The sequence below is a fragment of the Perissodus microlepis genome, chromosome 17, assembly GCF_051167445.1.
Source record: "Perissodus microlepis isolate ML-2025 ecotype Zambia chromosome 17, ASM5116744v1, whole genome shotgun sequence".
NCBI lineage: Eukaryota > Metazoa > Chordata > Actinopteri > Cichliformes > Cichlidae > Perissodus > Perissodus microlepis.
This window is the reverse complement of record NC_140477.1, coordinates 31,349,791-31,365,500: the sequence shown is the minus strand read 5'-3', so window position 1 is coordinate 31,365,500 and position 15,710 is coordinate 31,349,791. Positions and strand designations below refer to the sequence as shown.

The following is a 15,710-nucleotide window of genomic DNA, read 5'->3' as shown; positions in this document are numbered from 1 at the left end:
TTCTCCTTGGTTTTGTACACAACCGTTTTTGGGGCAACTAAAATGCAAGTATGGTGCTGGAAATGCTAGCACTTGATGCAGTGTTTTGAATTTTCTGCCACTCGTACCTACAATGCAACGCGCGAAAGTCACGTGGTCTGTCGATCTCTGTTTTCATAGAGAAATATAAAGCAATGAGGGGTCCCTCGAGGCATTGTGAAGATCCCAAAGCAAGTAGAACCAAACAGCTAGTAGACTAGGGCTGGGCGATATGGCCTAAAATTCATATCGCGATATAATTTGAAGCATGTGCGGTAACAATATATATCACGATATATTCTTTTCTTCTGTATAACGTATTTTCCACACTATAAGGCACACTTAAAATCCTTTAATTTTCTCAAAAATTATCAGAAATCAGAAAACTAAACAGCAGTGGCGTTTGCAGGGTTACTGAAGTTGGACTACCTGGTATATAATGTTGTGCTACGTGATTGCTAGCGACACAGCTATGTTAGCATAACATTAGCACAGTGAAGCTGGAGGATGAACGCCAACTTTTCTTCCACTCGATAAAAGTTAACGTGAGGGATTCTGGTGGTTAGGGACAAATGCAATCGCATAGCAGGATGCTATACACGGGGCAAACTTCAGTCAGGAGAACAACTGAGATCAGCCATCCACAATACAAGGTTAGTTATTAATATACTGCAACAACACGAGAATAGAGCAGCTGCGAGAGAATTCAACATTAATGAATCAATGTTACGGAAGTGGAGGAAGCGCAGTTTTTGGCTTTCCCCATATTTCAAAAGTGCTTCATCTCTTTGCTATGACTGTCGACCGCCATAATTTGCAGATGATAATGGTTTTAGCCACTGCAATGCTTTTGACCAAAACAGGCGCAGCTTGATGACATCATCAACATGCGCTATTGCGATAGAGCGGTATAGTCAAAATCTCAATCGTTGGCCAAATTTATATCGTTTCTATCGTATATCGTTAATATCGCCCACCCCTACAGTAGACTTTAAGAAATATCTCTGCAACATACATCTAACAAAACAGCTGTCAATGAAACAGGAAATGGTGTTGAAGACAGCCTCTATTCCTAGTAAATAACAGATACGTTGGAACCTAGGCTGACCTTCCAGTTCTGTGAAAAAGTCGTTGGGGCGAGGGGGTATTGTCACGGTACAAATACATCCAATTACCAAACATCTGTTTTACACCAATAACTACAGCTGTGTGAGTTTCATTAGCAATCAAACCAAAGATGGCCTGAACTCCTACGCCCTCATCTAAATTTGAAAAGACAAGCATTTCCTTTCTGGCTCCTTTATCACTTCAGATTGGCAGTAAGAGACAGTAAAAAAGATTTATTAAAAAAGGTGCGGAGATACAGGGCCAGTAACAGATTACCGCACTTGCAAAGTTCTGGAGAAAAACCCAAATCCCAGAGCTCATCATGCGCCAAGCCTTTATCTTTCCCTGAGAATAAGCCTCATTATTTTGATTGATCTATAACAGCTGAAGCAGTGACTGCTTCCCATAAAAGAACACAAATTACTTCAAGCTATCAAATGCCACTTGAATTGGGCTGCAGTAAAAGAACAGGTAATAGCTGGTATGAAGTATTACACAAAAGAATGTCGGTGGTTTGAAGAAAAAAAATGTTTACATTGTGGAACTGCAGCCACAAATTACACAAGCAAAGCAATAAAAGCACAAAGAGAAAAACACTTATGGGATATTGGATATGTCTGATGTGGATCTGACACTATTATTATTTTCACTGCCGACTTTAAGATGTATATATCATATCGGTACATTCATCGGCCATTTTGTTAGGTACACCTGTTGAACTGCGCATTGACCCAAATATATAATCAGTAAATCAAATGGAAGCAACTCAGTGTGACTTTAAATATGGCAAAGTTGCTGGTGCCAGATGGGCTTCTCTGAGTATTTAGGAAAATTATGATTTTCTAGGATTTTCCCACACAACCATCTCTAGGCTTTATAGAGAAGAGTCCAAAAAAGAAAAAATATCCAGTGAGCATCAGTTCTCTGGGAGAAAATGCCTAGTAGATGTGAGAAGTCACATGTACGAAGAATGGCCATACTGGTCCAAGCTGATAGGAAGGAAACTGTACCTCAAATAACCATTTCTTACAACCAATGTATGCAGAAGAGCATCTCTGAAAACCCAACACACTGAAATTTGAAGCAGATGGGCTACAGCAGCAGAAGAGCACACATTTCTTCTGACGCATTTGAAAGGTAGGGTCATGGGTAGGCTGGTGGGGGTGGTATTATTAGAATTAGAATTCAACTTTATTGTCTTTGTACATGTCACAAGTACAAGGCAACGAAATGCAGTTTGCATCCAACCAGAAGTGCTCTAGCAATAATATAGATATATCACAGAATATGGGTCTATTATAGGTATGTTACAATGTACCTGGTATGAAGGTATGTTATGAATATGCTATAAGTATGTACAGACTATAGCTGTAGTGAGTGTGCAAGCTATGTACAGGCTATGAACAGGTTATAAATATGGTTAAAAATATGAAAACTATACAGAAATATGAAATATGAAAACTATACAGATTGTAGACATACAATTGTGAGTATTAATAAACAGTTGTAAAAACTATAATTATTGTATTGTACAGTAGGATTGTCTATCCAGCATTTACAGTAGTGCAGTTGAGATCATTGAGATGGATATGGATAAATTATGCAGTAGTTAGTTATATAAAGTGCCAGTGGTTGTAAGTTCAATGGTTCAGTGTTATTATTGCATGTATGAGGGTACAGTTGGCCATTTGTTTGTTTTGTCCAATGTGTGTGTGTTCTGTTATGGGCGATCGTGGCTCAAGAGTTGGCAGTTCGTTTTGTAATCGGAAGGTTGCCGGTTCAAGCCCCGGCTCCGACAGTCTCGGTCGTTGTGTCCTTGGGCAAGACACTTCACCTGTTGCCTACTGGTGGTGGTCAGAGGGCCCGGTGGCGCCGGTGTCCAGCAGCCTCGCCTCTGTCAGTGCGCCCCAGGGCAGCTGTGGCTACAATGTAGCTTGCCATCCCCAGTGTGTGAATGGATGGATGACTGAATGTAGTGTAAAGTGCTTTGGGGTCCATAGGAACTAAGTAAAGCACTATACAAATACAGGCCATTTACCATTTATGGGTGGTTGTGGGTGTGTGTATGTTCAGTCCATGTGTTTAATGTGGGTGAGATGTCAGGAGGCATGGTGATGGTAATCGTGAGGAATATCAAATGAGGGTCTTTACATGTATGTATTGCTGCTGACCATGTGAATTCCTTTTTGAGCCAAATGTTCCCTGATGGCTTCTGATGGCTGCTTCCAGTAGCATAATGAGCCATGTCACAAAGCTCAAATTATCTCACGCCAATGTCATGATGATGAGTTCACTGTACTCAAATGACCTCCACAGGCACCAGATCTCAAATCAATAGAACACCTTTGGGATGTGGTGGAACAGGAGATTCTCATCACAGATGTGCAGCAGCTGCCTAATGCTACAAATTATGAATCAGAATTGGAGGAATGCTTCCATCACCTTGGTTCAATCTGGTACTAGCAAAGTGTATTTAATAAAGTGTCGACTAAGTGTATGTGCACCACACTTTTAAAGGGTTTTGGCTTTTCTACAAGGTTTCACCAGGGGTCATAAACAGTTCTCCAACAAACTGTGCTTATCTGTTATTCTCCTCAGCAGGTAGCTCCACGTGTTTGATTTGGCAGATTTTTGACAACTGCCGCACTTCCTTATGAAGGGATGTGGGTCTTCTCCCAGATTTAAACCAGGGATTTTTTTTTTTCTTGTTAAGTAAATATGTAAACCACTACACTATTGAACCAGTCTATTAGGACAAGATGAATAAAGGTATATGGTTCTAGTAAGCACCATTATTTTAAATAGCACACGTCCTCACCAAAGCAATCCACCCTATTTTATTTATTATACTAACATTTAAAACTCATATTTAAATCTTTTTTATGTTTGTAACATCATAAAACAAATACAGGTATACATCTCCCCCAAATATTTTATTACTGGGCTTAACCTCTGAGGGGCAGAACGAGTTGAATTCAGTGGAAATCTAAGCTAGAATGGGCCACAATTATTAGTGTTTGTTACTAAAAACAATACAAGAATTTATCTGTACTCCATCCTGAATTCATGCTCGCATATGCCCAAAAATTAAAAAAAAAAAAACAACAACATTCAACATATTAAATCTATCAACACAGGGCTTACTTTGACAGTGACACGAGGAGCCTGGACGAGGTTGTCTCTGGTGGCACCATCAGCAAATCGGCCAGTATCCTCCAGAAACCTGTAATCTACAGTTGAGACAAAGGGCCAATGGTAATTATGAAAACAAGAAAATGGCACATTTCTATGATAACACAGATTAATAGAATGACTTATACCAGCAAAGAGGCTGCTCACCACTGAGAAGTGTCATTTCATCAAATTGTGACAGTGTCACAAATGCTGTTTTATTTCTAACGCCACTGCATCCTGAAACTTCCTTGTGCTTCTTCACACACGGCAAGCTACAAAAGATAAATGGACAGTCATGGTAGGCAGTCATTTCCTTATTCAATTCAATTCAATAAAACTTTATTGATCCCAAAGGTTGACCCTGAAGGAAATTGGGTCTTTTAAACAGAGTTTAGGTTGGAATGATTAAGCCAGTTCACAAAAAAGGGCACTGTGTGAAATGTCAATAAAAACAGAATGTAGCATTGTGCTAGTCAATGTAAACCATAAATCCTTGCCTGAAAGGGAACCAAAGAAAAATGTTAAAAACAAACAAACTGTACTGTTTTTTGTTTTTTAAAATAACCCAAAGGAACATTGGGTAATACTGCCTGATGCGGGATGTTTGACATTTTTAAATAATACAAGATTAAAGATGATTTTGGTAGTCAACTAACCTGTCAATTTCTCTTTGATCAGTCAACGATTATTTCAGTATCTCACCTGCTCAACTCTGTGAATCACCCTGTTGTCTCATCCAACAGCAAATTAAAATAGTGATCCAGGGAACACATGAATTCAACTCAAAAGGACCGTCAGAATAAAAGTAAAATAAATACAAATATTAAGTCCAAAATAAGAAGTTTCCAAAGTTTACAGATGAATCAGTTCATGGATTCACAATTGCAGTGGACATGCTCTGGAGTGAGGCTTGCTCTTATCTTTGAGATGATGTTCCCAGCTGCAGCTGATAACCAGGCTAAACATGCTCTCTGTCATGACTTCAGCCATTTGAGAGGTGGATGAGCCTCTTTACAGGAAAAACATACAGGGAGTGCAGAATTATTAGGCAAATGAGTATTTTGTCCACATCATCCTCTTCATGCATGTTGTCTTACTCCAAGCTGTATAGGCTCGAAAGCCTACTACCAATTAAGCATATTAGGTGATGTGCATCTCTGTAATGAGAAGGGGTGTGGTCTAATGACATCAACACCCTATATCAGGTGTGCATAATTATTAGGCAACGTCCTTTCCTTTGGCAAAATGGGTCAAAAGAAGGACTTGACAGGCTCAGAAAAATCAAAAATAGTGAGATATCTTGCAGAGGGATGCAGCAGTCTCAAAATTGCAAAGCTTCTGAAGCGTGATCATCGAACAATCAAGCGTTTCATTCAAAATAGTCAACAGGGTCGCAAGAAGCATGTGGAAAAACCAAGGCGCAAAATAACTGCCCATGAACTGAGAAAAGTCAAGCGTGCAGCTGCCAAGATGCCACTTGCCACCAGTTTGGCCATATTTCAGAGCTGCAACATCACTGGAGTGCCCAAAAGCACAAGGTGTGCAATACTCAGAGACATGGCCAAGGTAAGAAAGGCTGAAAGACGACCACCACTGAACAAGACACACAAGCTGAAACGTCAAGACTGGGCCAAGAAATATCTCAAGACTGGTTTTTCTAAGGTTTTATGGACTGATGAAATGAGAGTGAGTCTTGATGGGCCAGATGGATGGGCCCGTGGCTGGATTGGTAAAGGGCAGAGAGCTCCAGTCCGACTCAGACGCCAGCAAGGTGGAGGTGGAGTACTGGTTTGGGCTGGTATCATCAAAGATGAGCTTGCGGGGCCTTTTCGGGTTGAGGATGGAGTCAAGCTCAACTCCCAGTCCTACTGCCAGTTTCTGGAAGACACCTTCTTCAAGCAGTGGTACAGGAAGAAGTCTGCATCCTTCAAGAAAAACACGATTTTCATGCAGGACAATGCTCCATCACACGCGTCCAAGTACTCCACAGTGTGGCTGGCAAGAAAGGGTATAAAAGAAGAAAAACTAATGACATGGCCTCCTTGTTTACCTGATCTGAACCCCATTGAGAACCTGTGGTCCATCATCAAATGTGAGATTTACAAGGAGGGAAAACAGTACACCTCTCTGAACAGTGTCTGGGAGGCTGTGGTTGCTGCTGCACGCAATGTTGATGGTGAACAGATCAAAACACTGACAGAATCCATGGATGGCAGGCTGTCCTTGCAAAGAAAGGTGGCTATATTGGTCGCTGATTTGTTTTTGTTTTGTTTTTGAATGTCAGAAATGTATATTTGTGAATGTGGAGATGTTATATTGGTTTCACTGGTAAAAATAAATAATTGAAATGGGTATATATTTGTTTTTTGTTAAGTTGCCTAATAATTATGCACAGTAATAGTCACCTGCACACACAGATATCCCCCTAAAATAGCTAAAACTAAAAACAAACTACTTCCAAAAACATTCAGCTTTGATATTAATGAGTTTTTTGGGTTCATTGAGAACATGGTTGTTGCTCAATAATAAAATTATTCCTCAAAAATACAACTTGCCTAATAATTCTGCACTCCCTGTATTTATACACCTGTGCTTTGCGGCTAGTTAATATATTATTATTAATACTCTATCAGAATATATCAGATTAGAAAAAAAGTGTTGTTTTTGAAAGATCTTAACCCTTTAAAGCTTGAACCATGAAATAATTGCCAGGAAAATCCCAATTTTTCAAAAAAGGAGTATTTATTTAACCTTCTGACGTTAAAAAATACAATAAAAAAAATCTTAATTTGTATAAATTAGTTTAAATTTGTATCATATTTGCTACACATGTTTGGCATTTGTTTAAAAATATATTGTGCAGCTTATTTGGGTTTTTTTGGGAATTGAACTGATGATGCAGAGGTCTTAAAAGCTCATGTATAAAAGGAGATCTACGAGGCGTTAGGGGGTTAAATATAAAAACTTACACTCCTTCACACCAAACACAAAAACCTTGGGATTTCACCTGAGCATGACTAGGCCAGTTTTCGCACTCTTGCTGAAAGACAGATATCTGGCCCAAGTCATACCAGAGACCGTATTCCTAGAAACTATGTAAAAGGAATGCTGAATGATGCCCAAAACAACAGGCAACAATATGAGAGTGGAAAGCACATTTGTTAGCCCCCATCAGATAAATCTTAAAGAAATGTTTAGCAATGTAATTTTTGTACTATTCAGTATTAGAAGGTGAAGTTGTAAATGCTTTAGCATCGACAGAATTCCAAGAATGGGCAACGGACCATTGAGATTTTGTGAGGCATGCTGTTCTGAGGCATGCTGATGCTGGACATGAATCAAAGGAAAGTTCAGAAAGTAAAAACAAAAACACGGCCATCTGTCAGTCATCGATAATATTTATCTGCACGTAAGGGTAGAAGATGTGGAAGATTGTAATTCTTAGGTTACCGGGTATTTTTTCCTCTGTTTTTTAAATAGCGATGGAAAACAAATGGAAGACAGAATTATTCTATCCCAGTGGAGCTTTAACACTACAAACACAAAATTGTCTGTGATGACATTGTAAATGTTATGTCTCTTTTTTTTCTGCATGAAATCTTGGACCTAATAAATTAAGGGCATACCATAGATAAAAAAAAAGATTCTTTGATGTGATTAAATAAACAGTTAACTTCAAAAATGTTGGAACCATTTTCCATCAGTGCAATGGCCAATCTAGAAGGTAGTCATTTCAGCTTTTTGCCAATGACAAAAAGCTGAAACTATCACAGCACTATTAATTGCTTGGCTGAAAAATGGGAACCTCTGGTGTTATTGGCTATGGGTCAGACTCTGGCAACTAGTTTACAAAGGACTGTCAGACACAACCCGCTAACTCTGTCATGAGTTTCTTTGGACAACTTGTCAAAATGTCTGCTTCTCAACTGCACTACCTTGGGGGAAAAGAGGTAATGACAAAGGTTTCAGAATTGGGGGTCCATTCACGGGTGCAATTTGAAATGAAATGATCACAGCCCAAATACAGTTTAGAGTGTCCAGCACCTACCTCATTAACCATTGAGGAATAAGTGCCATTTCTATATACAGTCAACAGAGTATGAGAGCTGGAGTTAAAATGTGATTGGACCTCACTTATGAATGCTGTCCAGTACACCCATGCATACAGAAGTACTGTTTATTCTATGACAGTATTTAAAACTTAATTGACATAGATGACTTAAGATGCCGAAATCTGTCCTTTTCCATGGATTCATGCTCTATTTTTACATTATTATTATTATTCCATAGCACCACACCGTGCTCTCTGATAGGTGAAAGCAAACAATGCAACACCAGTGGGACACTTTACAAAGTGAAAATGTGTTGCAGTTTTAAATTACTTCACAATAAGGTCACTTTCTATTCCACTTAAAATACTTGTGTATTAACAAATGTTTAAAAGAGTATCAATAAATCAATAATAGCCACATCCTGGAAGAAGGTCATAAAAGAATAAGAGAATAAACTTCTACATTTTGAATTTATAAAGGTCTAAAGAGGTGAAGTCACCCAGTGGTTTACAAAAGCACAATTAGCCCTAACCACATTATGGATAAGCAGCTTCGTTTTTGTGTGTATTTGCTGCTAAGGCTAGCACTTAATCAGAGGATATTCATCTCACCTGCAGGAATGAGTAAGGCAGGCTGGACACCTGTACTTGGCCTCCTCTGATCCGCAAACACCACAACTGCAGGACAGACAACACGTCAAACTGAGTGTGTTTAACAAATGAGTGAGGTTAACAAGTAACGGTGCTCAACACACACACATAACCTGTAGTTAAGCCAGAAAATTTCTTATGTGTGACAAACTTTAGGAGATATACTTAATATATATTAAAAGGTTAAAGTAAGTGTTAATAAACGAAGAAGAAACAGAGTGAAGAGTTTGGCTGTGGTGGTCTCACTTGAAGCTAACTAATAGCCTGCTAACTTCATAACTGCCTAGCATAAACATATTACGATAAGTAGCATCTGGTATGTGACAGCAGATGTATCTGCTACTCGGTTAACAAATATTAGGATTATGCCGACTCTGAGAAGTGAAGCTGAGCAAACAATCTTTACAGCAAACGCAAAATATTGTCCTAGTTTTGTGGCTGAGCTGCAGTCGGTTTAAATCGGTTACCTGGAAAGAGACATCTTTCTTTTCTTCCCTCTCTCCTCTTCTTCGGTGCTGCTATTTTCGACTTTGTTCTCCGCGGATGACATTATGTGTGCTGTTGGAAGAATTACTGAGCTCATAACGGGAGAATTGTAGTTGCACGCGGACGAAACGACACGCCGGGATCAAAACAAATGCTCTTCCGCCCCGGTGCCAGCACGTGGATACAAGTTCCGGTTGGAAAATGTGCTCATTGGCGCCTCTCGGTGTCTGCGCGTCAGAAATGCATCCCATGATCAGCTCGTCAGCACTGTTTTTCTTGTTGTTGTTTGTTTGTTTGTTGTTATTTTTGGTCTCTGTGCCTGCCAGTGTATCCAAGCTTAAAATAGATTGAAAATAGACACGGATAATAGAATATGCAACAAGTAAGAGCAATAATGGGTCGCTGGGCAGGATAGTAGCTACATCAGACCCTCTCACAGGCTCCAGCACTTATTTGAGTTTCTTTTCTCACGAGATTTCTATGTGTGTTTATATAGGCTGTGTTTATTAAAGGAGTGAGTGATATGAATTAAAGAAGATTTCTTTAAGCTGTGTGCGTGTGTGTGAACAAGAGGGTACATGCCCATGCACCATATTCAACATCCCTCAAAAAACTGATCAGCAGTTTAGAAAGAAAAGGGAATTCATGCATCCATCGATCTTTTTAATCACTTCTCTAATTCAGGATCGCAGAAAAGCTGGAGTCTATACTACCTGCACTCCCTGAACTGGTCATCCTTCTATTGTATGACCAAAACATAAAAACAGCCCTTCATGCTCACATTTGCTCCTTGATTTAGAATAACCAGTGTTGGGTAAGTTACTTTAAATTAGTAACTTAGTTACATTACTAGTTACTTCTATCAAAAGTAACTCAGTTACTTCAAGTTACTCGTTACTTTCAGAGTAACTAGTTACTAGGGAAAGTAACTTTGGTTTTACTCAGAATTCTCTTGTTAATGTGTTGCTTCTGTAACTGGATACCCAGCAAGATTGCCAGTCTTCTAGCTTGCTTACTTGCCACAAGTGCACTGTGCCACCTATAGAAAGGAAAAAATAGCGTGCACATTTCCACGAGAGAAATCCCACACCTGATTCTATCCTAGCCTGCTTTTTACATCCAACACAAAAACTGCAGTCGTGGTGCTTTCGATTGTACTCAGAACTCGGAAATTCTGCCTTCTGAATAGGAAGATGTAGGTAACACCAGACTGCAGATGAGCTGCGTACAGAGCTGGACTGGGACAAAAAAATCGTCCCGGGCATTTTGACTAGAGACCGGCCCACCATTATAGGAAAAATCATAAAGCCTTTGAATGAAAATAAACACTGTTGTGACAGTGATGTACACTGTTCTGATGGTATATATGTATCAATCTATCAATTGTTTGTTGTAAGACTCAGATAATTATTTTTTTAAAAGTGAGACATTTTAAATGAGAATAAGAAAGTATTTCCTTGTGCCCCCCTTTCCCTTTTAATGCCCTACATGGACCCCTGGCAACACTTTGCTAGATCCGCCCCTGCACAGTTACCAGCTGTCAGCTACTTAGAAAAGGATCCTGATGTTATTTGTCTCTCAGAAACAGTTCATAGCTTCCCTTCAACTCATTCATGTCACCTAAAAGGTAAACCTGTTTCTCCATCACAGCTCTGATGATTCAGTAAGGACATCTCCTGGTTTCATCTTCATGTTTCCTCTCACCACATATCCAAACCAACATCATGACCAGCAGCTTTACAGCTGTGGCTCCAGCAAACATCAGCTGATACTAGAAATTAATATTAAATACATTCTAACAACAGCTGATCAAGCTTAAAAGTGCTGCTGTTGTTTAGCGCGACCTCCGCTGGTTTCCTCTTTCTGGCGCAAAGTGGGCGATAAATAAACGAGAGAGAAAAGCCAATCAGCTGATCATTGATCAGTTTCATGATTGAAGTAGAAACAGGAGAGGGAGGGTGAGAGGATGAGAGAAGAAGAGGCAGCTGTGCAGCAAAGACACAGAATAAATCCAGCTTTGTGTCTTTTTCATTGTAGCTGAAGTCCGGGACAAACTGTTCCTTTTCACCTAAATACGAAACGCGTAATATTTTCTCTGAATACGAGACGATTCCGTTTTTTACCGGACGGTTGGCAACTCTAATAATTAACCTTATGAACAAAATAAAGTTCAACATCAGTAACATCATAGCTCCCACCCAGCTGTATAGAAACTCCGTCATGCTAGCTAGCATGCAGTACGAAAAAGTCAGCATAACGAAAATAAACTCCAACTAAACTTGGTTTATATCTGACCCAGATAGACTGCAGGTCATAACTTCTTACCTGAAGTTCAGTTCACCTGACACTCTCGGACCAGCGGCTGCTTCGGGTCTCTCCTCCTGCCTCCCTTTTCCTTCATCCACCTGCTGGCTTCCACCACTTGCTAATGTTATTGAATCTGTGGAAGCTCCGCGATGCCACCACACGAAGTAACGAATAACGAGCCTATTTGAATCCCAGTAACGAGTAACGCGTTCCTGGTTTTGGCATAATAACTAGTTACCCTGCTCCTTACCACAATAATAACGTAGTTACTGTAACGCGTTACTTAATAACGCGTTAGTCCCAACACTGAGAATAACCACTTAATCTAACATGCATGTCTTTGGACTGTGGGAGGAAACCAGAAGGCACAAGAGGAAAATGCAAACTCCACACAGAAGGGCCTCAGTAGGCCACTGCATTCGGACGCTATTACTGTGATTAACCTCTGCATCATTGTGAATTAATTGAATTAGTTTTATAAAATGACAGTGTCACTTTTTAAAGTTAAATAAAGACTTTGAAAACTCATCAGATCTTAACTGGAAAAAAATCGTGCTGGATATTTATACTGATGTGGACTGGGTAAATGAACGGAAGGATGCTATATAAACTGATACCCCAAAAGGTGAAAAAATGACACAGCAGGCTAGTCCATTTTGGGGCGTGCTGAAAACATCAGAGCATGCTCCTAATGGCATGACAGATGGTACCCTGGAGGAGCTTCACTCAGATCTGTACATGACTGCGCCGCTGAACAGTGTGAGAAGCAAACTGACAGAACTTCCAGAGCCGTTCTATTGGATTTAGGTCAGGCAAGCGTGGGGCAGGCAATGATATTGATTCAGTCATCTTCCAGGAACTGCCTGCTTCCTCTCACCACATTGTTGTGCACCAGCAGGAAGCCAGGACTCACTGCACCAGTATAGGATCTGACAATGGCTCCAAGGATTTCATCCTAATATCTAATGGCAGATGTGTCGAGATGCCAGACGATGTTACAGGCAGCCTAACACTCTTTACAGTTTCTCCAGACCCTTTTACGTCTGGCAGATGTGCCCAGGGTAAACCTACTCTCAACTGTAAAAAACATGAGGTGCCAATTCTGGTTTTCTATGGCAAATGCAATTAGGGCTCTACAGTGTTGGGCAGTGAGCACAGAGCCCACGGCAAGATGTCAGGCCACACGCCTCCCTCATGAAATCTGTTTCTGATAATTTGGTCAGAGACATTCACAGCAGTGGCCTGCTGGAGGTCATTTTGTAGCTCTGGCAGTGCTCATCCTATTCCTTCTTGCACAAAGGAGCAGATACAGGTCCTGCTATTGGGTTAAGGGCCTTCTACAACCTTTTCATCTTTCTTAGAGAAACAGTCTGTCTTGCGGAATCTCCTCCTTATCTCTTAAGACTGCTGGGAGACACAGAAAACCTTCTGGCATTGGACATATCGATGTGCCATTCTAGAGTTGAACTACCTGTGCAGCCTCTGTAGGGTCCAGGTATCACCTCATGTAACCAGCAGTGACACAGACCTTGCCAAATGCAAAACTTGTGAAAAAACAAAAGAGACGACGAGGAAAAGAAAACACCTGTGGCCTCCACTTATAAAAACCATTCCTCTTGTGCAGCTCGTCTTATTGTTGCCCCGCTAGTGTGCCTGTTGTTAATTTCATTAACACCAAAGCAGCTGAAACCCCCTCTGCTACTTACCTGACCAGATTAATATCCCAGATTTGATGCTGATTAAAAAGTGTTCCTTTAATATTTTTAGCAGTGTATTATTATGGTTGTAACATTAGGGGGGAATTTTTTTTACTTAACACTCTGGGTGCAGATCTCAACCTGTTATTGTGCACATCTGAAACTGATAATGAGGTATTACTCCACCACTCTTTACAACGAAGTGCATTACTATCCTGTCCTCTATTATAGTGGTCCCCAACCTTTTTTGCGCCACGGACCGGTTTATGCCCGACAATATTTTCATGGACCGGCCTTTAAGGTGTCGCGGATAAATACAACAAAATAAAACTAGTATAACACACGTGAAAAGACCCAGGAAAACAGAGTTAACGATAAAAACGATAACAAAATAACGCTGAAAACTGATAAAAACCCTGAAAACCATACATTTCACACCTGAGCCTCAACTCTTGCGGCCCGGTACCAAACGACTCACGGACCGGTACCGGTCTGAGGCCCGGGGGTTGGGGACCGCTGCTCTATTATGACATGTCCTTCATTCAAAAAACAAAAAAAAGGTAACAAAACCACATGTGGATAAAATGTCCCATTTATTTGTTTCTAAAATTATTTATTTACACATTTGCATCCAACTTTGTCCTCCACAAACTTTATATAATTACACTTAATTAATGGTAACATAACTTAAGAGTATGATGACTGTTTTCTGTGTTTTTTGATTTTGTCCTCCCGTAGCTGCATTTGACTTCTGAATGAATTTATAAAGCAGTATGATGAACACACAGTCACAAGTGTGCATGCACACACACACACTTTTCAAACATAAATACTCCTCTAGACCGAGCTGTGGTTGACCAAGTAAGCAAGTTCTCTGAGAGTATAACTTACTGTGGTACAGTAATGTGACCAAAAATAATAACAAATCTAAAAACAAACCAAAAAAAAAAAAAAAAAACAGGTTATAAATAAACATTGAAGTATGCTGTCAATATATACACAGGAAACGTTGCAGCACCAATGATAGGTTTCCCCTGAGGAAACTACCACATAGTAGGAAAAGCTATGAAAATATGTTGTGTATCAAAAAATGGTTCATAAATTAGAAGTGACCAAATCAACATAAGCATTCAAACAACATAACAAATTCTGATGTAACCGGTACATACAAAACAAAAGGTAAAAATGACTAATTTGACTATTTTTGAAAGCAGGTAGAGGTAGAGTACCATCTGTCAAGATGTACAGGTCCGACTGGATGGGACCGAAGACAAAAACATAATGAAAAACAATATCAAATATAGCCTCTGATTGGACAATGAAATATTTAAAGCAGACACATTTTCCATATGCTATTGCACCTGTAGTTAGACAGTGCCCTCTGCAGAGGCCTGGCATGATCCTTTGGATTCGACCCCTTCCAAGGATGGTGTGTTTGGGAGTTGAAGGGGTGGAACATGAGTGAATGGCAGGTTTTGGGTTTTGGACAGGCTGCTGCAATGTGAGGCCCTACCCCCGTGATCAGGAAGTAAAATGGGTCCATATGCAGTGGCCCAATGCACCTTTTGAGTGAAAACTAAACAAATACTTTACACATTGATTAGATAAATATCAGTATACACTGTCCTCTTTGGCACGGGTGTTTCACAGAGACTGATTTCTCCCAGGTAGCGCTGCCTGCTGTTCGATGTTGGGTTTTTGTTAGTCTCACAGTAAGTCCTGTTGAAGCTCTCCAGCAAATGCAAGCTCTCAGGGATACAGTCTGCCTTGCTGTGCCAGCATCTCTTTGGTAGGAGATTTTAAAAGTCTGTGGATTTAAGTGGTTTGTAAAAGTGGCTTCGATGATAGGGATGTTGGTATCAGAGGAAGCAGACTGGACCGATTTCTACGTTTCGCTGACTGTTGATTTGTGAAGTGGGAAATTCCTCTATGTCTACAATTGGTAGCTGACCACTGTCCTGAGTATGGAAGAGGAATCGTGACTGGTGCCAGCTGCCATCTTGGATCTGCAACAGGACAAATGGGGGAGGGGAGCAGAAAGGATTGTGATTCTATTTATTTGTGGTAATGACTTTCAGTAAATACAAAAATATATATATCTTTAGGAAGTTCTTTAAAATTCTGCTGTCACCTATTTAATTACAACCAACAATTTATCACCAGCATAAAGAATATATCAGAGCATATCATCAGGATATCAGTTTACATTTTCAAATCAG

At 40.1% G+C, this 15,710-nt stretch overlaps 2 protein-coding genes across 2 annotated transcripts in view; both read right to left on the bottom strand.

The window, feature by feature from the left end:
- The window catches only part of znhit6 (zinc finger HIT-type containing 6), a 36,655-nt gene extending 26,987 nt beyond the window's left edge, over nucleotides 1-9,668 (bottom strand). Inside the window, 4 exon segments of the mRNA XM_084910399.1 lie at nucleotides 4,270-4,355; nucleotides 4,465-4,571; nucleotides 8,963-9,028; nucleotides 9,469-9,668. Of these exon segments, the coding sequence (XP_084766525.1) occupies nucleotides 4,270-4,355; nucleotides 4,465-4,571; nucleotides 8,963-9,028; nucleotides 9,469-9,584 (375 nt within the window). The 5' untranslated portion in view covers nucleotides 9,585-9,668.
- A 4,403-nt stretch (nucleotides 9,669-14,071) lies between these two features.
- Nucleotides 14,072-15,710, bottom strand: part of col24a1 (collagen type XXIV alpha 1) — an 84,358-nt gene continuing 82,719 nt past the window's right edge. The window contains exon 60 of the mRNA XM_084909589.1: nucleotides 14,072-15,497. Within this exon, the coding sequence (XP_084765715.1) occupies nucleotides 15,351-15,497 (147 nt within the window). The 3' untranslated portion in view covers nucleotides 14,072-15,350. The remainder of the gene's footprint in view (nucleotides 15,498-15,710) is intronic.